General features: G+C 42.8%; 1 protein-coding gene across 3 annotated transcripts; it reads left to right on the forward strand.

Annotated features, from left to right (window-relative positions):
* Positions 1 to 1,828: 1,828 nt before the first annotated feature.
* On the forward strand, positions 1,829 to 24,711 carry TMEM19 (transmembrane protein 19). Of its 3 annotated transcripts, none has more exons than XM_053257532.1 (7): positions 1,829 to 2,181; positions 7,799 to 7,952; positions 13,762 to 13,875; positions 16,888 to 17,025; positions 18,374 to 18,625; positions 19,722 to 19,931; positions 22,820 to 24,711. In XM_053257532.1, exons 1-7 carry the CDS (start codon positions 2,173 to 2,175, stop codon positions 22,981 to 22,983), a joined length of 1,041 nt encoding a protein of 346 aa, XP_053113507.1. In that variant the 5' UTR covers positions 1,829 to 2,172; the 3' UTR covers positions 22,984 to 24,711. The 3 variants fall into 3 exon arrangements, with proteins under 3 accessions (XP_053113507.1, XP_053113508.1, XP_053113509.1); XM_053257533.1 differs by lacking the exon at positions 1,829 to 2,181 and adding an exon at positions 2,611 to 2,851; XM_053257534.1 differs by lacking the exon at positions 1,829 to 2,181 and adding an exon at positions 6,548 to 6,764.
* Positions 24,712 to 25,364: the final 653 nt, after the last annotated feature.

The following is a 25,364-nucleotide window of genomic DNA, read 5'->3' on the forward strand; positions in this document are numbered from 1 at the left end:
TATTTATTTGATTTGTATACCACCATTCCTAAAGTGGCTCAGGGCAGTTTACACTAAAATTAAAAAATACATAACAATTAAAATAAAAATCAATTAAAAGCAGATTAAAATAACAAATAAAACTAGATAACATTAAAACTAGATATCATTGAAAGCCAGGCTAAAAAGATGTGTCTTTAAGGGTCTCCTGAAGGCCTCCAAGGAAGACCATCCTCTTATATCCATGAGGATACAGTTGTTATCATAAGCATCAGTCTCAAGTCACAATTGCCACTCAACTGTAGGCATTTGGGCTAGCCCCAATCTGATCTAAGCCTTGCAGGAGGATGGAGGGCACTTCCATGCTTGCAAAGAATGCTATGCTATGGCCAGATGGACAAAACTACCAATGAGAAGAGAGAGCTAATGACTTTGCTCCCAAATTAGAGCTGGAAGGGAGAACACTGATGCTACCTCCCTTCCCTTCCCAAGGCCTTGGGAAGAGCAAATAAGAACCTGCCCCATACAAGGTTTAAGCCCCTGGTGTTTCCACACATTCACTCTCTTCCAGGAAGAAGGGCATCCAAGCTTACACAAAAATGGGGTTTTTAACCATGTTGGTGTAAGAGCTCCAGAAAGTAAGTTTGATTATCCTTTCCCTTTTCCTTGATTAAGTCTTTGTGTTTCGTAAAAAGTACACAGAGAAGCAAAGGAATCCCACGGGGGAACTAGGCTGACTCTTGATAAGACCCTGAAGTACTTATCCGCTCTAGCCAATGGTAAAGACTTCAGTAATTCTCCATTTGGAATTCTCAGATGCTACATATCTGTGTGTGTGCTCATACTGCAATTAGAATGGTGACTCCTCAAAACACCTTTGATTGATCCTTTGGCAAACTTCAAGGACATCTAAAAATAGCTTGCATATGTGTAATTCACCAAGGCATAGTGCCAAACATTTTATAAAACAATGAGCTTTCCAATGGATTTGTTGTGCTCTTAGCATATTATTGCTTGGCAAAATACTGGGTGCTCTAGTCCAAGCTAATCTGCTAAGGCAATGTTTGACTGTGGAATAGTAGACACCATATATCTAGATACAGATAGGTAATGTTTCCAAGACTGGAAGGTACTGGATAGCTGACTGTGCAAAAAAAGTAGTTTCTTTGAAGATTAGTGTAGAAACCTTTCCATCTAGGAAGTGGAGATAATTTGCTGATAGCTTTCATTAAAATGTGTGTCACTGTCAGTTCAGTCTTCAGTGCACATCCCATGTGCATTCTGTATGATTTTATCTCCAGTTGTCACTCTCAGGTGTGGTGTGTGTGTATTCTCTTTGGAAAGTTTGGTGATGGTGGTGGTGGTCTTTGTGGTTCGCTTCGTGATTTCATCTCCAACCATAGTATTGTGACTTTCAAGGAACTTGCTTCTTAGGCTGGTAGTACTTCTCTAAACTCCAGAAAGGAGGTACTGTACTTCCGAATGCAGAGACTGGGAGGGTGGAGTTGTCACAAAACCTTATAAAGTGATGGGCTTTGCCTCATGACCTTTTATTTGAATCTACCACTCCAAGACCTGCGTGAGTAGGGGAAGGTCTTGTTGGGAAGGCTCTCTCATCCCCAGCTGAACGAAAGGGGATAAACTGTATAGCAAAGCGAAAGGATTTTGGACTCGCTACCCAAAGCATGTGCTTTAGTTTAGCGTTCTTTCACTAGCCACTCTCTTATCCTTACGTGTAGCATTTATCGTCTGCTGCTTACGTAACACGTTTTTGTATACGCTTAGTTGGTTGCAAGCGGGGGCCTGAGACGCGCTCAGAGGAAAGCGTAATTCCAGGTGCGGCTGAGAGTGAGTGGGTGGGTGGCAGCGAAGTGATGGACGGCTCAGTGCCCGGGAGCCGCGTCGGGTGAGATCCATTATTCAACCGTCACTGTAGCGAGAGGGGTCAAGTCGCAGGAACGCTGCACGGGAGGAGGAACAGCACAGCCGGTTCAGGGGAGCCACTGGTGGAAGTAATCGTGCTTGCAGAGGGAGAGGAGCATCTCCTGTGCTCACAGAAACATTTTCCTCTCCTCTCCTGCCCGCCCTTCAGGGTGGAAAACACGTTTTTAAACTTCTCCTTCTACAAGGAAGTGAAAGGATCCCGAACGATGTCTCTCCATTACACGCATGCGCCACTAGAGACCATATAATATGTTAGAGGTCAGTCTAGCTATAGAGATAGAAAAATACAAGAGTGAGGGGACAACTGCCTGAAGAAACAAGACTTCGTGTTTTGATAAATTCTTCTCGCTTCAGTTCATTATCCCTAGGGTGGGCTGGGGGGCGGGGTGCAGAATGGCTTATCATTACAGTCTAGCGACGCAGTCTGGTCGACTTAAATGGTCCCTTCTCCCGGTTCTCAATCGCGTGCGGACGTGTTGTGCTTTTTAAATGTTTTAAAACATTAAAAAGAACATATTTTCACACGAAATATCACTTGACTAGAAAGCACATGAGTTCCTGTCTGCTACTACCCTTGATTCCAGCTGGACACCTTGCTACCCAATCGCAGCTGTTCTAAAATCCAGGGGCTTTCTCAAGGGTCAGCTCTCCGTTTCTCCCGGGTGGCGGGGCTGGGGAGAAAAAAATGGCTCCCCCATCAACCCATAAGCCGATCACGATGTGTGATTTTGCACGTTCTACGTCTATGGTTGCAGCAGGTGACAAAGCGTTGGGGGTTCCACGGCTGTTGCGCGACGGCAATGTGGTTTCTCGGCGGTGCTGGGCATGTGAGGGATCGCCCCGCGCCAGGCATGGGAGAGGGAGGGAGAATGGCGGCTCCGCCGTGCCCAGCTCAGTCCGCAGATGAGGCTGGAGCAGTGCTGAGGAGGTGCGTGAAGCTGTCTTGTTTGTTTGTTTTGCAGACCCTCGGGGGTTGCCAGGCAGGAGGACTAGGAGCACAGCGGTTAGTTAGCCTCTGCTTCCGCAGGCACCCGCCACTGACCACAAACGCCGGCACCCTCTCGGATTTATTATTACTATTATTATTTATTAAAAACATTTCTATCGTGCTCCTCCAGTACAATACCACTCGGGAGGGTTCACAACAGTAAAGCAATGCAAGTGATTATAAAATTTAAAGCTATAAAACCAAACGCCCTTTAGTGTAAAATCAGTTAAAACAAAAAATGGCACGCCCTCTCCTCTGCCTGTTTGTCTTCTCCAAGATATCTGGCGGTTCATAGCAACAGAGAAAATGAAAGATGCTAGCCCGATTCAAACACGATGCTGTACGTGTGTAAGGACGTCGGTACACTCGTACATGTGTTTGTGTGAATGACTCTACCTGTGTTCGTTTTAAAAGTGAACCTGGATACAGGCCCTTCAAATGCATGGTACAGATAAGAAGCAGAATACTTTTGGACCTGCTGTCAACCAGGGGAGTAGCTGGGGGAGGGGGCATGCTTGCTCCTGTCCCTTGCAGCCCCTCGGAGTGAGGGAGATAATGAAAAAAATAGGTGGAGCTGGAGGGTCCTCAAGAGCTGGGGGTGGTTTGGGGGGGTTCTTTGAACTCATCCACTCAATTATAGCTATGCCCCTGTGCTCAACATAAAATGTGAACCTTTGTACTCTCATGCAAGCCACCTAACAGCACAGTGGGGAAGCAACCTGCCTAGAGAGCAGGAGGCTGTTGATTTGAATCCCCGCTGGTGTGTTTCCCAAAATATGGGAAACTCCTATATTGGGCAGCAGCGATATAGGAAGGTGCAGAAAGGCATCATCTCATACTGTGCGGGAGATGGCAGTGGTAAAGCCCTCCTGTATTCTACAAAGAAAACCACATGGCTCTGTGGTCGCCAGGAGTCAACATTGACTTGACAGCCCAACCTTTCCTTTCCTTTTTCCTGTACACTCATAGGGATGTTGGACATAATGTATGAATGGGCCTGTTGTCACCCACCCATTGTGTGTGCACACTAAAGATGCAGTTGGATGTGTTGGCCCATTAAAGAGAAATTCAGAGTAGGGTAATGCCATTAGATGAAGTAAAATACCACAAAGTATGCCGAAAGCAACTCGACGGCATACTTTATCTTTATGCTGTGTTCACATGTTATGTACAATCTGCAAGGTTGGCTTGGTGCCAGGGGAGTAGCAAGACTGGATTGGGCTGTGGGACACAGGGCCGTCCCTAAGGGTGTGTGGGGCTGGGGGCGAATCAGCATGTGTGGGGGCCCCTAAACGTTTCATATGATTACAATATCATACTGACTGATGACATACTGTGTAAATAGTGTGAGTAAGTGAGTGAGACTTTTGGACATGTCCAACCAGCCTGGTCATATGGTACATTTGTAAGGGGGGAAAGTTAAAAGCACAACACATGCCCCTTGCTTCACAGTTCTCATTCAGACGTTCTGGGTTGCAAACCAACTTGAGCATAGTGCATGTACAAATCATTAAAGTTTATTTAGATTAGATGTTTACAGTTACAGTTGTAAACCGCCCTGAGCCATTTTGGAAGGGCGGTATATAAATCAAATAAATAATAAAAATAAATAAAAAATACAGTTAGCCCTACTTTCACTATTTGTGAAGTATTTTATGAATAGAGAGAACTCTTTCTGGCAGCTTTACTGCAGTAGGGAAATTTATTAAAAGTCATGAAACAAGCCACTTATAGGACTTTTTTGATATTTTTAGAAAAAATAAAATATATATTAAAGAACAATCAGCGCATTGCTGACTGGGAGCTCCTTTTCCTGCCTCCACACGGAGACAGGGAAAGGAGCTCCCAGTCATTGATTCAACAAATTGCTGACTGGTTCTGTCCCTGGTAATGGCCATGCCCCCGCATCAGATGGCCACACGGGCAGTGTTTCCTCTAAGGCATGCGCATGTGTGTGCATTCACATGTTTTTGGATGATGGCTCAGTTTATTTTACATCCCACTCAGGCTGAATCGGGAAGGTCCCACTCTGAATTAGGGATGTGCACGGAATCACGGAGGCGTGGTCCGGCACTGGGGGGTATGGAGCTTTAAGGGCGGTGGGGTAGTACTTACTGCTCCTGCCACTTTCCCCCCTCCAGCGCTTGACTTTTTGCAAAGTTTCTGGGGTGGCAGCGTTTCTCCCTGCCGCTCCTGCCCTCGTCGTTGCCCGGAAATCAAGGAAGTTGAGTGTACGCATGCGGCTGTTGCGGCGTGTGCATGCCCGTTGCTGCCGCTGCGCACATGCGCCTCACACATTGCATGCGCACGCAACGTGTGATGTGTGCGATGCGCATGCGCATGGAGGCGATGGGTGCGTGTGCTGCAACGGGCACATGCATACACTCAACTTTCTTGTTTGCTGGGCAACGACGGGGGCAGGAGCGGCAGGGAGGAATGCTGCCACCCCAGAAACTTTGCAAAAAGTCAAGCGCCGGACGGGGGAAAGCAGCGGGAGGGGTAAGTACTACCCACACACACACCCTGAAAGCTCCATACCCCACCCCCGCCGGACCAGCCCCAGTCCGGACCAGTTTGGAGGCCCCTATCATGGCCCCGGACCAGTCTGGTGCACATCCCTACTCTGAATGTATGTGTGCACACACCGCCTTGATACTGTCACCCAGAACAAAACTTATTCCGCACACAGACAAAAATGGTTAGAGAGAACACTGCACATGGGGCATGCAATAGCCACACAGGGGGCATGGCTACTGCCCAGGAGAGGGTCCATAAAGACCCTCTCCCATTCTCCCTGGTCAGTGTTTCATTGACTGGGTTTCCCCTCTCCCCCACTCAGCTCAGCCAGTGGCCCCCCCCCCATTTGTTTGGCTGAAGCAGGAGACTAGTGAGAAGGTATGCTGCTCTGGGCTGGAAAAATTCCAGCCCAGCAGGCACTCCCCATTACTGTCTCCTCAGCCTTTGAGGCTCCCCTCACCATGTGAGTGTCATGGAAAGAGGGAGAGATGGAGCTTAGTGTCTTCTCATTTCTTCTTCTACTCTCTATCTTTGCATACAAAATGGAAAGGAAGGTACTTGCCCTGGGGACTGACTCTTTTGACATGCAGGGCCCTTGGTGTCCTGGCCAGTGGCAACCCAGCTGCCAGGCACAATGGAGGAGGGTGGTGGTGGCAGCAGCGGCAGCCCAGAGAAAGAGGTAGATAGCTATCCAATAAAAAGTACTGCTAACCCCCCCCCCCCCCCCAGAAACTCTGTTTAGAAAAACTGTGTGGCGGCAAAGCCACCACAAAGCTAAAGAGAAAGGAACAAAGGTTGAGGAATGAGATACTAGTATTCTGTTCCCTCCACTTGCCACCAAATCTCAGATGGTGGTAAAGGCTGCCACAATTAATGATTGTAAATGGGAGTCTTGAAAGTACAGTGTGCCAGGGATCCAGTCCTAATAGGACCCTGGCCAAAACATGCCACAACTAATGTTTAAGGTGCCTTTGTATGTGTTTGGCTTAACACTGTCTAACTGCCATGGCTCTCATTTAAAGGGACCGTTGGAACTGAAGTTCCACCAACACTCTCTCGTGAAGAATTCTCAGCACTCTCTCATAATCGCAGTTCCCAGAATGCTTTGAGGGGAGGCTGCGGCAGTTATACTGGCTTCAGTATGACTTAAATACGTTGATTAGCCTTAACTACTATTCAGTTTCTATGTTGTGTCTCTAATCTATGCCTTGTGCTGTCTATGACCGTATCTTTTCCATGGATGTGCATCAGAATATACTGGAAGCAGCTGATGTAATCCATACCTTTTATCCTGGATGGTGATTCTGATTAGGGCTGCTCTTCTGAATTGATACAAGTAGGAGTTTAGCCTCCTTAACGAAATCATTGTTGAGTAATCAAGTGTTTTAGTTGGTTAGTTAATTAAATGTGCATATGTGTAAAAGCAATAGTTCTGAAGCAAAAAGAGCGAGTCATTGTGGTGTAACGGTTAAATAGTTGGACTAGGACCAGGGAGTCCTAAGTTGAGATATGCACTTCCCTAAAAAGTTCACTGGCTGACCCTGACCTGCCTCATAGGACTGAGAGGATAAATGTGAAGAGGGGAGAGAGAACCATGTATGGGGTATTGGATACTTCCAGGCTAAACCAGGGGTAGTTCTACACACATTTGGGCTTGCTTCTCCTTCCCTTCCAGCCACTTCTGCAGTTCTGATTGGCTGGCATAGCTATGCCATTTTGAATCTTGACTCTCTCTCTCTTTGAGTGCTTAGGGAGGGTTGCTTTTACTTTATCTCCCATTCATTTCTCTCTAGTTCCTTCCCCGCATAAAGCAGTGCCTCTCACTCTCCTCCTGCCCTGAAGCAAAAATTTCCTGGAATTCAGGGGGTTTGATATTAAAACCCCTTAGTCTGTCAATGTAAACTTTTGTACCACCTGCCATTCTATAACTGGCTCTGCCACCACCACCCCCAAGTCATTTTATGACTGACTTGCTGCTATTTTATGTTGGTAGGTCTCAGTAAAGCCTTGAGAGTAGCCCAGAACAGTGTCCCTCCAGTTGCTGGTGTTGCTTCTTTCTAGAATATTGTGAGCTGCTTTGGGACAGGGACCATGTTTTCATTCTTTTTGCTATGTAAACGATAAACTTTTTATTGAAAAGTGGTATATCAATATTTTTATTAATCATAATATTTTGTCCTTAACTTGGATAGTTTGTTTCCATAAATGTAAAGGGATTTCCACCATTCCCACTGGGAACTACTTGCATTATCGATTTGCTTCTCTTGCTTTATTTTCCATATCTTAATTTTGGGTGTTTGGGAGCTACTTTTATTTCCACAATCTTGGGGTGTGTATCAATTAATTGAAAGCATGTTCTTCCATGCACAGGTGATCAGCCTCAGACTTCCCATGCCATTTTACTCCTGGGACGATTTCTATGAAGAATATTTCAAAATGATAACTAATATTATCATATTGAGTATACTTATTTGCATTTCTTTATCTTTTTGGATTGTGTCCATGACTGCAAGTACATATTATGGTAAGCTTTAAATTGTTTTTTTCATGTAACAGACCCCAGTAGCATTTCTTTTATCCTTCTTAATTTCTGATGTTAGTGTATGAATATGGTTCTTGGTGCTGATTTCTCTCTCTCAAAACCAACAACAGTCAGGAAATAAATTTATAGATATTTATATAATAGGAATGTCTTTGTATGACTGTAAAAATGGTTGTTGGACTTTAGTGAAGAAATGATACTTTAAAGTTTAATAAGAATGTTCTTTGAAATACCACATTCGTACCATCTGTATCACTAGTGATCACATCTTAAGTACTTTGATTCCTGGAATACAAAAAACATTACTTTATTAGTGTTAGTAGCAAGGACCCACATATTTATTCTTGGCTCACTAGCCAACCATTGTGGTCAGCACTAGTCCCCCCTCTTCCCTCAGATCCTTCTCTGGCACACAGGTAGATGTCTTAGGAGAGAAACAGGTCTTCTATCATTTGTACTGGGATATAGAGACGTTAAGAAAAGTGGGAGCCCTCTCCTCCTGCTTAGAAAGGATTCCTGCTGTTTCTTTCTTTCTCAAAATTGGCAGTGGAAATGGGACTTCTGGTGAGATCCATGTGGTACCGGCCACTGGTGAGCTGGCAAGTGGATTTGTAGATGCCTGGTTAGAAGCCTGCATAGTGCTACACTAGCATAATACTGTTGTTCTAGTGCAAGGATATAGCACAGTCATGTGCAAAGACAGGAACATCTGTTCCAGACTAGTTTGTGTGCTAGTGGAAGATGTTGACACGTTACACAATCTTGTATGTGTTCCAGAGAAGGTCTTTCCCTATTGCAACATCCCTCCTAGTCCGGATGTTGGCAAATACAAATTCTGTATAGTGGGGCAGCTAGTGGACGGGGCCAGGAGCACCATCAAAGAAAATACATTCGATCCAATCTTAATAATACTTTTTCCATTTTATATCACTATTCAAATAACTCTGAAGAATTTTAAGATTGTGACCCATTATTTCTGTTTAGCCACCATACTGGAATTTTATCCACCATATTGGATTTTTGAGGTGCCTACTTCTAAAACAATAAACATCTGACAGCAGTTCTGCTGTATCTCTGATCTGCATTAATGTTTGAATTTATTTATTTATTTATTTATTTATTTAATACATTTCTATACCGCCCCAAACCAAAGTCTCAGGGTGGTTCACAATAATAAAACAATACAAAAACACAAAACATTAAAATCAATTAAAATGCCAAAAAGCAGCCTAAAAACAAAAACAATTTACAGTATTTAAAAATTTAAAGGTTAAAAGGCCTGGTTAAAAAGATGAGTCTTCAGAGCTCTTTTAAAAACCATTAGGGATGGGGAGAGTCTTATGTCAGCGGGAAGCACATTCCAAAGTCTCGGAGCAACAACTGAGAAGGCCCGTCCCCTGTGTGGTCACCAACCGACTTGAAGGTAGCCAGAGATGGGCCTCCCTTGACGAACGCAGTGGACGATGGGGATCGTGCAGAAGAAGACGTTCTCTTAAATACCCAGGGCCTAAGCTGTTTAGGGCTTTATAGGTTATAACCAGCACTTTGTATTTTGCCTGGAAACCTATTGGCAGCCAGTGTAACTCCTGTAATATAGGAGTAATATGGTCTCTTCGAGATGACCCGGAGACCAACCTGGCCACCACGTTCTGTACTAATTGTAGTTTCCGGACTATGTACAAAGGCAGCCCCACATAGAGCGCATTGCTGTAATCAAGTCTGGAGGTTACCAGCAAATGTACTACTGTTCTGAGGTCATCAATCTCAAGAAACGGACGCAGCTGGCATATCAACCGAAGCTGATAAAAAGCACTTCTGGCCACTGCCTCAACCTGAGAAACCAGGGAGAGGCGTGAATCTAGAAGCACTCCCGGACTGCGTAACTGTTTCTTCTGAGGAAGTGTGACCCCATCTAGAACAGGCAGGTCAATATTGTTTCCCGAGTAACGACCCTGCACAACAAGTACTTCCGTCTTGTCTGGATTCAGTCTCAGTTTGTTATCCCTCATCCAGCCCATTACTGCCTCCAGGCAGGCATTCAGGGAGGATATGCCTTCTCCTGATGAAGTTGACATGGAGAATGATTCTGATGACATCTAACATTTTATATTGCACCACCATATTTATATTTAGCCACCATATTGGATGTTTAGCTACCACATTGGATTTTTTTTGGGTACCTAACATTGCTTTCTAAAAGCATAGACATTTGACAACTTTTTTTTGGCCAAATCTCAGATCTGTATCACTACAAATGATTGTTTTTAACATTCAACATCTCGATGCCATATTTATGTTTAGCCACCATCTTGGAATTTCTGGGTGCCTAATGTTACTTTCTAAAACCAGAAACATCTGATAACATTGTGCTAAATCTCAGGTCTGTGCCACTATTTGAATGATTCTTAGGATTTTTAACAGTTTATACAGTGACACTGTATTTATTTTGGGGGATGTTCTGTCTTAAACGATATATACCTGACAACATTTCTGCAGACTCTCATGCTTATGAATCAAAGGACATGATTTAGCATAATTTTCCAATTTATCTGCTCCACTATTAATAATATGTTCCTACTAAGAAAAATAGGTAAGTCAAGAGTTGCTGAAAACATGTTGACAATAAATACTTCACAGTATCTCATGATAGCTGGTATTTTTAGAGTATTTAATGAAGACTACATTCCAGTTAAATAATGTAAACAAAAAAAAAACTATTAATGGATACATCTTAAAGACAGTGCAGTGGCTGCAATCCAGTGGTCTATATGTCTGTAGAGAGATAAGCATGTAATTGTGCTACATTGCAGGCTCCATAAATGCTGTGGATTGCATATGATTGGAATGTTTCACATAGTAATTCCTGTGCAGGTAGGTAGGTTTCTGCTTGTATGGATCTCTTCTTCAGAGTTTTCTCTGCATTGCAACCATTGCACATCCAACCAATTGTACAATATATTTCAACATGTTCACTGTAGCCACATGTTGTTACTAAAGATAGTGTTCAGAATCTGGGGCCTTCCAGATCCATTTTGGATTGCACTTGGACTTACTAGAGTACACAGTGATCCAAAATAGATCTGGTAAGGTCTGGTCTGCTTGTGAATCCAGAGGATCTTGGGCACCAGTGATGTCTTTGGTGATCCAGAAGCTAGAGATTTCTGAGCAAGCTGCCACTTAACTAGTGAATAGGCTCTCCACGTCATCTCCTCTTTCACCCATATGACTCCGTAGGGGTAGTAAGGAAGACCAGATCCCTACCATGCAGACTGATGCCTGCTCTGCAACTTTGGAGGCTGGAGCTTCCCCTAGGCCTGTCAGCATCATAGTAAATGTAGTTCTCATGTGCTGAGAGAAACTCTGGGGGCTTCAGAGGTGGATAAGGGCTAAGCAGTAGTCCCTGCTAACCTTGTAGCGTGGTCCAGGTGGGTAGAGACAAGATAGTCAAACTGGAATGCTGCTAGGCCTAGAATGCTATTTCTTTGTCCTGTTGGAATGTAGATCTGTAGGCCAAGAGCTATCCAGAGCTACAGCAATCTGTGATTATACGGTGGAGATCGTACTCTGTCTCTCTCCCTTCAAGCTGACATGCAAAACAAGGACAGAACGTGGGTGGTTGGCATCTGCCAGGGAGGAGTGGTGGGTGCATTTTCTTTCCCTGATTCCTTTTCAACACTTCCCTAGCTGATAGAGGAAATGGCCAGAAAAAGGGATTGCAAGGAAAAAACTGGTAGGCAGGGGAGATGTTTCTTATTTATTATTAATGATTATGCTGCTTTTCAGCAATGTTTACAAAGCAGTTTACATATAAAAGGTAATAAGTGGTTTAACCCACCGCTTCAGCCCTGCAAGTGCCACCACCCCAACCACATGGGGTCAAAAATCCTGTGTTTGTAGCCAAACATCAAGTTCCATCCTCAGCTGGCTGTGCATGCCTTCCAAAGTTTTCTGTGGTATCCAAGCAACTGAGCCAATGGCAGCCAAAGGTGCCATAATATCTGGGGTCTATAGGCTGTCTAGTGTTAAGAGAGATTTTCAGATCTAGAACTGCTCAGCTAATTAATTGGAGAGAGTAGCATGAATCTCTGACATTGGAGTGGATTGGCTAACAGCATCAAGAGCAGATACAGGAGAGAAGATGATTGTTGGTATGTGAATTTTGTGTTGGAGGTTCATAGTGTTTTGTACCAACAGGCCCTTTGCTAATGTGTGTGCCTTTGAAGATCAGAGATAAAGAACGGCAGCAAATATGTAACTTGAGCTGGAGCAGACATGTGTTCTTATTTAGCTGCTTAGAGAGATAGTATTAGAACCTTTTCAGACATTCAGATTCCATGTCTTCTTAATCCTTATTCATAGTCTCAAACTGGAAGAGTTCTACAGTTAAAATGATAATGATGATAATAATAATTTGCCAGTAGGTGAGGCCCATTGTTGACCAGGCAAAGTCATTTTGCATAAATTATATTGCTAGGAGAGTTCAAGCAACAAAACCCAGGGAGGACCTCTAATATGGAAGTAATGCTTGCAGAAACAGCGATATTGGAATGCTTCACCTAAGCCAAAAAATGGGGTTAGGTTCCTTAGCGAAACAATCCACTCTCATGTGAGAATGGATGGAGCAGTCTGCGTGAGGAGGGTGGCTACTTAAGCTTTACACCTCCCCATGTTTCTCAGCTGATGCACAGGGAGGTTTAAAGAAGTGCTGCAAGAGGCAAGAGTGGATGGAGCAGCCCGCACCTCTCACGCCGCTTCTTTAAATCTCCCTACGCACCAGCTAAGAAGTGAGGATAGTGGCTATTTAAACTGTATGCCAATTTAGTTAGAGGGCGGGAAACATTCATTCAGCAAACATTCATTTTATTGACGAATAATCATATATGGTAAATTTGAATAATAGTAAATGTGACTCTGAGAAAGATCTCTTGGGCATGATGTCCTTGTGAAAGTATTGATCTGTCTGATTGAGTGTTAAAAATCTGTTGAGAACAAGAATGACTGGCTGGAGTGGAGGCTGCCAAGTTACTTGTGCCCCACCCCCTCTCCTGATTGGCCAGACCCTGGCACGTGGAGGGGGAGCAAGATGGCGGCCGCCGTGCCTGCCTCACAGGCCGGTGGCACAACCCCACCCCACCATGCTGGCGCAGAGGCGAGGAGCGGCATAATTAAAATATATATTCATATATACCCCAAAAATCATTTAAACCCCAGCATATTCCAGTGTAAAATGTAATGCATTCAGCTAATTTACTTGGCAGGGTTGTTCATGCGAAACGGTATCTGTAGGTCATTAGGAAGTATGACTTTATTTCTCATATACATTTTTCTAAATATATAATAGAGTGTCTATGTCTAGGCCTCTCCAGTTTTGACTACTGCATCAACTTTAGTGCCAACATTTTTTATAACAAAGAATAAACATTACTGAAGTGATAGGCATTATTGATCAGATCCATCCGCTTATGCTTGTACATGAGGGAAGGGCAAACATTCTTTTCTCATTTGTGCCTAATAGGATGCTGCTCCAGACCTCTGTGTGTGAGCAGAGCAGTCTTGGTTTGAATCCTGGCCCATATTTTAAAATGGGCAGAACAAATCAAGGAAAAAGTCAATCCAATTGTGTTCGTAAAGAAATTAAGGGAAATGATTTCAAAGTGTCTGCATTTTAAAAGGACTAAAGTCTCATGAATTGTGGCCCTTGAATAGCTGAATGTTTTTGAAAAGGATTTTAAAAGCACAATGGAATCTTACTTTTCTGACACTCTAAATGCTCTTTAACCTTGTCTTTTAGGTACTTTGCGACCAATTTCTCCATGGCGTTGGCTTATTTCAATCTTAATTCCACTAATGATTGCTTCACGAGGATTTAAGAAGAAAAGTCTTGATCATGGTGGAGCAATAGGAGGTATGCTCTAATGCCTTAATTGTAGTGCATATATTTTTATAGAACTATTGACCTTTTTCATCCTTGTAAGAAAACTTTAAATATTACCATGATTATTCTTGGCTTTGTTCTTATGCTACTTCATCTTACTTATGTGTGTGTGTGTATGTACGTGTGTGTGTATGTGTATATGTGTGTGTGTGTGTGTGTGTGTGTGTGTGTATATATATATATATATATATATATATATATATATATATAAAATACACAATTCTGCAAATAATATAATCTCTGTACCACCTTCTGAAGTTATTGCCACTGCTAGTATGATTCACTCAAACATGATGCAAGGATTGTCCAATGGATATGAAGTTACTGGAACCTGACCAATATCTATCTATATATATTTCTCCTGGGTGTGCCATGGAATGTGCGTCCTGGCGGCCCAACTGATTGGCCGGCCAGCGGAGGCGCCTGCTTGGCAGGTGCACGCAGGAGAATTGGCTGGCGGCGGACCAGGCCGCAGCGGGCCTGGCCCCGCAACGGTGACCGTGGGCCCGGCCACAGAGGCGAGGCAGTGGCAGGCCCAGCCACGTCAGTGGCACTTGGCCCACCCGGATACTGGGGCAGAAGGTGGGGGTTTGGAGAGAGGTAGCCGGCCCCAAAGAGGCCGGCCACAGAGACTGGTAAGCAGTGGCGGCGGGCCGCAGAGGCGGCAGTTGGCGTGCCTGGCCCAGCGGCAGGGCAGGCCATGGAGGTGCTGGGCCCAGCCGCGGAGGCGGCTCTCGACCAGGCGGCGGTGGGACCGGCCGCCGAGGCCAGGCGCTCGTGGGAGGCTGGGGTGGGAGGGAACCGGGCGGCGGGACTTTCCTGTTTGCTGCCCGGGAGGAGGAGTGGCAGCAGGGCCCTTTTTGGCTGCCCGCCGCCCGGTAAGTAGAGTTTTTAAAAAGCAGGGAGAGGAGAGAGTGGGGGAGGGGGGGCAAGAGAGAGTGGGGCAGGGGGAAGGAGGGAGGGCAAGAGGGAGTGGGGGAGGGGGAGTGAGAGGGCAAGAGGGGGAGGGCAAGAGACCATGTGGGAAGGGGAGGGTAAAAGTGGGGGGAGGGCAAGAGAGAGTGGGGCAGGAAGGAGGGCAAGAGAGAGTGGGGCAGGAGGGAGATGGGAAGGGCAGGAGAGAGGAGGGAGGGCAGGAGAGACTGAGGCAGGAAGGTGAGAGGGGGTGGGAGAGGGAGGGAGGGCAAGAGAGAGTGGGGCAGGAGGGAGGGGAAGTGGGGCAAGAGTGTGGGGCAGAAGGGAGGGAGGGGGAGGGAGAGTGGGGCAGGAGGGAGGGGGGAACAGCTGGCCCCAAAGAGCGCATAGATGCTCTGTGCGGGTTGGCTAGTATAAATATGAAATTGTCAAAATACAGTTTTAGCCAATTTAGTCCCAACAGTGAGCTAGGTGCTGTACATAACATAAACATGATGTCTGTGGCCAGGGGTTTTACTGTCTGTGGTAGTTGGAAGTCCTAGATGGAGAGAAGTTCGTGTTCAATGATTGACAATAGTGTGACTGAAATAGGGGAAGGTTGGGTGCAGAAGAACCAGGAGCTGTCCTTCCCTGAGACAAAGTGAGATGTTCTTATGCTCAGACTAAGATGTTCTTAGTGAGATGTTCTCAGATCCTCAAGTGGATTATTAGTGTGCTGGCAGGGTGGCAAGATGGCCCCTGCTACCCTTCACAGTTTCACCTGCCTCCTTCTGTAGCTCAACATTGGAGTAGCCCTTTGTTACCACTTGGCAAGGATCTGCTTTGAGATGGTCCTCCTCCTTTGCTGCTGCACTGGGCTGGCTATGAAAAGGGGAAAGAATTGGAAGAAGAAATGTGGAATAGGCAATAGTGCTGGAGACACCCTTCCCCACCCCACTTCTCACTAGCAGGCTAGGGGGGAGGTGGAAGAGAAAGAGAGAGTGTACTCGTGAGGGGGGTGGCATGTCATTTAATGGTGGAATTGGGGGGGGGGTGGCATTGGTGCCCTGCCTCAAATGCAGTGAGGTTTTTGAGCCACTACAGAGAGCCTTTAAAGTTTGGTTAGGGTGGTTCAGGAAAGACTTTGCTGAAGAACTGGTGCTTATATACAACACAACTTGCTGCCCATGGAAGGGGGATGCACACATGCAGCTTCCATAGCAGCTGAGAGCACATCCCCACTCCTGCCATGGCTCAGTACACCCTCTGCTGCTGCAGAAGCTGTGCGTATGCATCACCATTCTATGGGCAGCGCACTACACTGCATGTAAAATACTGTCTTAAGAAGGGACAAAGTAGAACAGGAAAGGAGCTGGGGAAGTATTTTGTAGAGTTTTCTACTGGTAATTTGTTTGAGGAGGCTGTGGAATTCACACTGCTTATCAATTCTGTTCTTTCTGTTCTGGGAAGAAAAATCATGTCTTGAAAGTAAATGCAAATGTATCTTTTGAGAGGCACAAAACTGAGTAAAATGTGAGAGAAATGCTGTTCTGGATACATCTTTAGTGAACTGAGAAAGATTCGTAGAGGCATGTGAGAGAGAAATAATAACAGAAATGAAAGGGAGGGTGTGAAGTGAACCAAAATCAAAATTTAGCCCAGTCCGAAAAGTGTGTAAAGTCAGTATATAAACTGCTGTATTTGGAAGCTTTCCTCTTGCTGTCCAAAGATAATAAAATAGGCATGCAATATGTAAAAATTATAGTATCAGACACTTCAGCCTTATTTTATAGCACATTTTCCTGTGTCACAAGTTTGCATGTGAGCTCTGCTTTTTCCGGTCGTTCATAATTATGCGTAAAAAAAACCCCCACAAACTCAAAGAGAGTACATCTATGGTGATTTCTCCTGCTCAAATGTTTTAAGCTGCAAAGCCTTTAGAAAGGACAATACTATTGCAAATAATTGCATTGTCTTAGTCTGTGCCAACTCTAAATGGATTTTTTAGAATTGAGGTCTAAGTTGTGATTAATTGCCTTGCAGTGTATTTTTGCATTAAGTAAATCTGAAGTTTTTTCTCTCTCTTAGGTTTAGTTGTTGGATTCATCCTCACAGTTGCAAATTACAGTTTTTTCACTGCTTTGCTCATGTTTTTCATTACTTCCTCCAAACTTACAAAGTGGAAAGGAGAAGTAAAAAGGCAAATAGATTCTGAGTACAAAGAAGGTAAGACCCAAAGGTTAATTTTCAAACAGATTGGTAAAAACTGAAAATTACATTTTGACTCTTTTAATCAAGAGAATAAAGATGTTTCTAAAATGGAGGATATTATATAAATACTGTAATTACCTGACTTCAAGACTAGGTTTTTTTCCAAGTATTTTGATTTTAGAAATTGGAGGGTCATCTTAAATTCAGAGTGCTATTCTTTTTGAGTAAATACAGGTATAACCTGTATTTAATCTCTGTTTCTAAGGGGGTCGTCTTAAATGCAGGGTCATCTTCTATTTGGGTGCATACGGTATTTTTTGCCACACTTTTCAGTCTGGTGATAAGTAGCTGGATGAAATGAAATCTTATAAAGCACAATGCATATAGGTGAAACTTGGAAAATTAGAATATCGTGCAAAAGTCCATTAATTTCAGTAATGCAAATTAAAAGGTGAAACTGATATATGAGACAGACGCATTACATGCAAAGCGAGATAAGTCAAGCCTTAATTTGTTATAATTGTGATGATCATGGCGTACCGCTCATGAAAACCTCAAATCCACAATCCCAGAAAATTAGAATATTACATGGAACCAAGAAGACAAGGATTGTAGAATAGAACAATATCGGACCTCTGAAAAGTATAAGCATGCATTCGTATTCAGTACTTGGTTTGGGCCCCTTTTGCAGCAATTACTGCCTCAATGCGGCGTGGCATGGATGCTATCAGCCTGTGGCACTGATGAGGTGTTATGGAAGACCAGGATGCTTCATTAGCGGCCTTCAGCTCTTCTGCATTGTTTGGTCTCATGTCTCTCATCCTTCTCTTGGCAATGCGCCATAGATTCTCTATGGGGTCAGGTCAGGCGAGTTTGCTGGCCAATCAAGCACAGTACACTGTATACTTTTCGGAGGTCCGATATTGTTCTATTCTACAATCCTTGTCTTCTTGGTTCCATGTAATATTCTAATTTTCTGGGATTGTGGATTTGGGGTTTTCATGAGCTGTACACTATGATCATCACAATTATAACAAATTAAGGCTTGACTTATCTCACTTTGCATGTAATGCGTCTGTCTCATATATCAGTTTCACCTTTTAATTTGCATTACTGAAATTAATGGACTTTTGCACGATATTCTAATTTTCTGAGTTTCACCTGTATAAATGGTAATAAAGAAATTAGTAATGGTAGCAGTAATTGTGATCTTTGCTTCTAATGGTTATAAAAATAAATGATGGTTAAAACATGAGACAAGACATAATAAGCTGTTCATTTCCAGTTTTGATTTGCTTATTGCATCCTTCAGTGGTATTACATGTTCTTTTTAAAACATGTGATTTACCTATTTGTTACATAGGTGGGCAGAGAAATTTGGTGCAAGTGTTCTGCAATGGTGGTGTACCTGCAGAATTGGCACTGTTGTACATGATTGAAAATGGACCAGGTGAAATTCCAATCGACTTTTCTAAACAGTATACAGCATCCTGGATGTGCCTATCACTCCTGGGTGCATTAGCCTGCTGTGCTGGGGACACGTGGGCTTCGGAAATCGGCAGTGTAATGAGTAATGAACCCCGGTTGATAACATCTTGGAAAAAGGTTCCAGTAGGTAAGAACTGGTTTTGTCTTCAAAGACTGTCTTTACTTGAGGAATGGGAAGTGTGTAAGCTGCGTAATTCCTTTCTGTGCCCTAGCAAATGTACACTGAACATAGTTCATGTAGCTTTGACATTATCTTAGCAAAAATGTTACATCCTAGCTCAGTTATAACTCCATCCACTCCATGTACTTCAGTGATCTGACTGCATAACTGGAAAGATTGGCTGATGTCCAGACTAAATTATTCTTGAGTGGTGCTGTTCCCTTTAGACTAATTCCTGAGTCGTACTATTGAGTGCCTTAATCTGAATGTCAACCAAAATTAAAATGGTGGGAAGGCTTATGACTTTGGGGTCTTTCTGAACTGGGGTGTGGTTTTATGCAAACTGTTGCAGTTGTGTCCATTGATTTTGTTGGTACACTAGGGACAGCATCCAAACTAGTTAGTCATGACTAAGCACAATTGATTGCAATGAGACAAAGATTAACTTAAGTCCCATTAATTTTATGAGTTTATGAGAACGTTTATATTCTGCCCTTCTGCTTATAGAAGTGGCTGACAACAATAAATTTTAAAATGATTTAAGAGATTTCCACATATTTAGAAACAATCCAACGAATGACAGAGAGCATAAAGATGGCAAATAAACAATCCAAAGCCAGCAAAATTTAAATTGGTTAGCTTTTAACGAGGGCTTGAAGTTGGCCTGGTAACCATGGTTAGTGCCAACACAGGTGCAGACAGAATGCTACACCAGGGTTAATGCGGGGGAGAAGGGGAAATTACTGGAAGTGGGCAGAGGGTAATTGTTAGCCTGTGGCCTGCTCTGGATCTCTTATATATGGTTAACAGGTTGGGAGTGTTATGTCTGCATTGGCCCAATGTGTTTGCTGTGGATTCTAGTTTCTTTTTAAATTACCCTTTCTTTTAAAAATAAATAAGACTTTTTAGGTTCTCTTTGTTTCTTTCCAATACTGCTGTGCTCCATTGTAAAAAGGTGAAGACAGATGTCTTATATCTAACTTGTTATATCTAACTTCCATTATTCTCCATTCGCTATGCTCTAAAAGGTTTACAATGCCAATTTGTTTTGTTTTTGTTTTAGGTACCAATGGTGGTGTTAGTTTAGTGGGCCTAATCTCAAGCCTACTTGGCGGCACACTTGTAGGTGTGGCTTACTTCATTTCCCAGTTGATTTTTGTGAATGATCTGGATATATCTGCTCCACAGTGGCCTATTATTGTGTTTGGTGGAATGGCTGGCTTACTGGGGTCTGTGATTGATTCTTACTTAGGAGCAACTATGCAGTACAGTGGTATGTTTTTGTTTGCTTGTTTTTAAATTGTTTTAAAGCTGATAGAAATATTGTGTAACCTAACTCCTTAGACAGGATAGTTGTAGATGGCAGCCAGTATGGTGGGGTCATCGCTCTACCACCTTGCCACTTCCAAGAAATATCACCTCCAGCCTATGCATATCCTTTCCCGTTCAGTCCTGGTGATTTTCTTCTCCCTCTTCATGCTGACTTTCTCTACCAACCCACAAAAAGAGCCAGCGTGGTGTAGTGGTTAAAGTGCCGGACCAGGACCGGGAAGACCCGAGTTCAAATCCCCATTCTGAGCAGGATATAAAATGTAAATAAATAAATAAATGCTAGGCTTAATTCATAGGTCTTGTAATTCCCTGTAACCTTAATTACTTTAAATTTCTGGTTACTTTAGGAATCTTGCTTTTATACAGGTCTATATTGTATCATTGGATTTTCAGGCTGAACCTGGATCATTAAAGTACTGGAATACTTTCCAGTTTGTAGCTGGTGTCTAAATAATGGAAATATTTTTTCCAGTAGTATTTACAAGATCCAGATAATGGAAATTATACTATGAAACCCCTCTGGCTAACAAAAGGGAAATTTAAGCAATCAGGATAAAAAGGAGGAATTTGCTCCTTCCACCAACTAGATAGGATGGTTAAATCCAAAGACGATGATTTGGAAAGAGTGTGTGTGTGTGTGTGTGTGTGTGTGTGTGTGTGTGTGTGTGGTGGTGATGGTATAAGACTCATCTGAATCTCTTCCCCTATTTTATAAATACTTAGGGTTTGGATAAAGTATAATTAATGGCTGCTGTTGAAGAGTAAACTCAAACTCCTAGTCCGTTTCCAGGCCCAATTCAGCGTACTGATTTTAACCTTTAAAGCCCTGAATGGCTTGGGACCAGATTAACCGAGAGAGCTCCTTGCCCCATATGTCCCAACTCAGACCTCAGAGTGTCCCTGCTAAATGAGGTGAGGCAGGGGGCTACTAGGTAGAGGGCCTTTTCAGTAGTGGCACCCCATTTATGAAATAACCTCCCCAGTGAGGCCCACCTGATGTAGTCACTTTGTTCTTTTAGACACCTGGTGAAGTCGTTTTTGTTTAAATACAGAACAGCAGACCTTGTTGAGGGAGAAAGAGCATAGCTTCTGCAAGGTGAAATCTTGCCTCACTAACCTTTTAGAGTTCTATGAGAGTATCAACAGGCATGTGGCTACTGCTGATCTGGTTTACATAGCATACTTGGACTTTCAAAAAGCTTTTGACAAAGTTCCCCACCAAAGGCTCTTGAGTTAACTTAGCAGTCATGGGATAAGAGGACAGGTTCATGTGTGGATCGGTAACTGGTTGAAAGACAGGAAACAGAGGGTAGGAATACATGGAAAGTGTTCACAATAGAAGGAAGGAAGAAGTGCCCCCCCACCCTGCCAAGGACCTGTACTGGACCAGTGCTCTTTCACTTGTTCATAAAAGATCTAGAAGTTGGCATAAGCAGTGAAATGGCCAAATCTGCAGATAACACTGAACTATTTAGGGTAGTGAAGTCCAAAATGGATTGTGAGGAGCTTTAAAAGGATCTCTCCAAATTGGGGGAGTAGGCAACAAAATGGCTAATGGGGTTCAATGTAAGCAAGTGTAAAGTGATGCATATTGGGGCAAAAAACTCTAACTTAACATATACACTGATGGGATCTGAGCTGTGAGTGACTGATCAGGAAAGAGATCTTGGGGTCGTGGTGGACAGCTCATTGAAAGTGTCAACTCAATGTGTGGCAGCTGTGAAAAAGGGTAACTTCATGCTAGGGATCATTTGGAAGAGGTCTTAAAATAAAATTGCTGATATTATAGTGCCCTTATACAAATGTATGGTGCGGCCACATTTGGTTTACTTTGTACAGTTCTGGTCACACGTCTTAAGAAAGACACTGTAGAACTGGAAAATGTGCAGAAGGGGGCAACCAAGATGATAGGGCCTGAAGCACCTTCCTTATGAAGCAAGGCTACAACATCTGGGGCTTTTTATTTGGAAAAGAGGCGACTTTGGGGAGACATGATAGAAGTGTATAAAATTATGCATGGAACAGAGAAAGTGGACAGAGACATTTTTCTCCCTCTCTCACAACACTAGAACCAGGGTTCGTCCCGTGAAACTGAAGTCCATGAAATTCTAGATCAAAAAAAGGAAGTACTTTCTCACATAGCTCATAATTAAATCTATGGAATTCTCTGCCATGGGGTGTGGTGATGGCCACTAGCTTGGATGGCTTTAAAAGGGGCTTGGACAAATTCATGGAGAACAGGTCTATCGATGGCTCCTAGTCTGGTAGCTATAGGCCACCTCCAGCCTTGGAGGCAAGATACCGTTAAATGCCAGTTACAGAGGAGCGACAGCAAGGGAGAATGCATGCCCTCATCCACCTCTTGCCTGTGGGCTTCTCCGGGGCATCTGGTGGGCCACTGTGTGAAACAGGATGCTGGATTAGATAGGCCTTGGGTCTGATCCAGCAGGGAGGTTCTTATGTACTCAGGCTTTTTAAATTGATTTTAAAAAATTGTTTTGCATTTTTTGTATTTTGTGTTGTAACTTGTTTTATGTGTTTTTGTTGTATGTTGTAAGCTGCCCAGAAAACAATTTGTTAAGGGGTGGATAACAAACTTTACTGTTTATTATCATTAACAACATTGGAATCTGTTCTACATTTTGAATGTTTAAATGTTTGTTACTTTAAATAAAAAGCAACCAGTTTTGCTTTTGAGTGTTTGGTGTTCAGTGCTCCTTTACCAATAGTTATAGAATGTGAACCATGGTGCACATTCTGTTGATAACACTCATCCTAATTATTGAAAGGTCTTGCTGACTAATTGTTTGTATTTGCTGCTTTCTTTAGGTTTTGACACACGTACAGGAATGGTTGTCGGCCATCAGACAGAAGATGCAAAGCACATAGCTGGAAAACCTATCTTGGATAACAATGCAGTGAATCTTTTCTCCTCTGTAGTCATTGCTTTGTTACTGCCAGGAGTAGCATGGGGGTTTTGGCCAAGGGTGTGAAGTCAAAGCAAGGGTATTTCTGATCAAGAAGGTGACATCAACTCTCATTCTGTTCAAACACACTGGCTGAAAGATTCTCCATAAGGTGCTTCTGTAACTTTGGGCCAGAGAATATCTGTTATGAAAGCATGAGGAGTCACCATACTATGAAGGCTAAGTTTCTTATAGCAGCTTCAGTCATTGTAGGCAAACTGGACATGAAGCGGCAGTATTTATTTGGCATCCCTTCTGAGCTGGAATACAATTCTCACCTGAACTATTTGAGTTTCTTTTAAAAGATGTTGGAGAAGCTACAACACATTGTTTGCATTTCAGGTGAATGAATGTCTAAAGTCAAAACATTTTGCGTTTTTGTTTTTTATAGTAAGAACACTTTTTTTGTTGATACTGACTTTTGAAAGCATGTGTGCTGTTTATGTTAACACAGCCATAACAGAGGTCTAGTAATAATACTAAATTATTGCTTAAAATTTAAAGATTAATTTATTGAATTTAAAATCTAGTGCTTAGAACATAAGAATATTTGTTGGTAATTATTCTTATTCATTGCATTCATTCCAAGTAGTTCGGTTTTTTTCTTTTTAAATGTGAACATGGGAGTGATAACCTGCAAATTTGCTTTAGGCATCAAGAAACCTTGCTTGACTCTGTTGACATAAGCAATTTAGAGTTGGAGTTCTAAGCTTATGGTTCATCTTTACATAGCTTTAGTTACCGTGATAAGAGTAGCAATTCAGTTTAACAGTAGGCAGCTCCTTTTGATATATTTCTCCTGCGCTGGTGAATAACTTTCAAGAAATATGATTGTATGTTGATTAGTTTGATTACACATACTATAAAATGCACCTCAGTATATTTTTGGTTCACTTGGTTCATCTAGCGATGCTAACACTTTTAACTTGGCATTAAGAATCATTAATGAAACTGTAGAAAGCTACTACAAAGGAGGTATGCACACAAGCTGCTTTTAAAGACACTTTGAATGCTATTAAACAGCAACACAGAAGTTAACTACCTTTTCAAGTGGTAGTCATAAAGCTAAATAAGAGTAACCATTGATCACTGATGTGGGTCAAGGTTCAAGGCAAATTGCATGGTTATTTGTAAAAGCTGTTTATCCAGACACAGAGAGCCTTGAAATGCACTCATTCACATATTAAATATTTGGGGCAGAATCCAGACTAACTGAAGTCCTATTACTTTTAGTGAGACACAGTCATGACTTCGTCTGGATGCTGCCCACTGTTGTACAACATTCCATAGAGAGATTTCTGTAGATCGTGTTACACTTGGCACAATAGTGAAAAAATACCCCAGGGCAACATTATGATTGTACTAATGTTGCATATTAGCCAGTCTGAAAAGGTAGCCTTGAATGGGTAATGAATAAAGGCAAAATGAAAAGTGTATCTTGTCTAGGGTGATAGAAGAAGAAATTGGTGGGTCTGGGAAAGGGTTGTCCCCCTGGACTATACATTCTAGCCTTTGTAGGGACAGGGAAAACATAGAAAAGTGAGAGCAAGTTATAAAGGTGATTGACATCTTATTTGTGGCTTTTAAAATTCTATCTAAGTGGGAACACACTTTTGAATGTTTGCATTGCTTCAGTGCCCTTGTTCAAGATAAATGGGCAGTAGCGATCTGTAATGAAAATGCAAAAATACCTTATCAAGGTGGGATCTTGTATAATTTTATAAAGATATTCAAATAAATCTAACTTCATAGTGACTACTTTTCGGTGTATTTCCCCCCCTAATAAAATCAGCCAAACAGTCAAATGCTTGTGCTTCTAAGACTGACTGTACTTCTGGCTTAAGCTGTCTTTCTTCCTCCATGGTCATTTTGAATTCAATATAACATTTTCCACATGGATATTTCAATGGATTAATTCCAAAACTATGTTTAGAACATGAGAATATTTGTTGGTAATTATTCTTATTAGCTACTGTTTTTATGCTAGCATAGTGAACAAATAATATTCTTTTGCATTCATTCCAAGTAATTCTGCTTCCCCCCCCCCCTTTTTAAATATGAACATGGGAGTGATAACCTGCAAATTCACTTTAGCCATCAAAAATCCTTGTTTGACTATGTTGACACAAGCAATTTCACACTGGGAGATACTAAAATTGGATGAAGACAGACACAACATTTTTAGAGTTGAGATTTGGGTGTGTGTGTGTGTGTGCTTTTTTACCTGCTCTCAGCAAAAGTTGACTGTACACTAGGGCAGTGCAAAGATTTGTCCTCAAAGCTGAATCATTTACATCTGGCAGAAGTTACACACAGCAGAAGTTGCTCCCTCTGTTTCCTGCTTGTCCCTACACAAAACAGTCCATGCAAAGCATTTGGAGGATCCCTTAAAGGGAAGTGAAGCAACA

The sequence above is a fragment of the Hemicordylus capensis genome, chromosome 5 (assembly GCF_027244095.1).
Source record: "Hemicordylus capensis ecotype Gifberg chromosome 5, rHemCap1.1.pri, whole genome shotgun sequence".
NCBI lineage: Eukaryota > Metazoa > Chordata > Lepidosauria > Squamata > Cordylidae > Hemicordylus > Hemicordylus capensis.

Coding starts and splice junctions, on each gene's coding strand:
- TMEM19 (XM_053257532.1), top strand. Junction 13,876..16,887: donor TCATGGTGGAGCAATAGGAG/GTATGCTCTAAT, acceptor TCTCTCTCTTAG/GTTTAGTTGTTGGATTCATC. Junction 18,626..19,721: donor TTGGAAAAAGGTTCCAGTAG/GTAAGAACTGGT, acceptor TTTTTGTTTTAG/GTACCAATGGTGGTGTTAGT.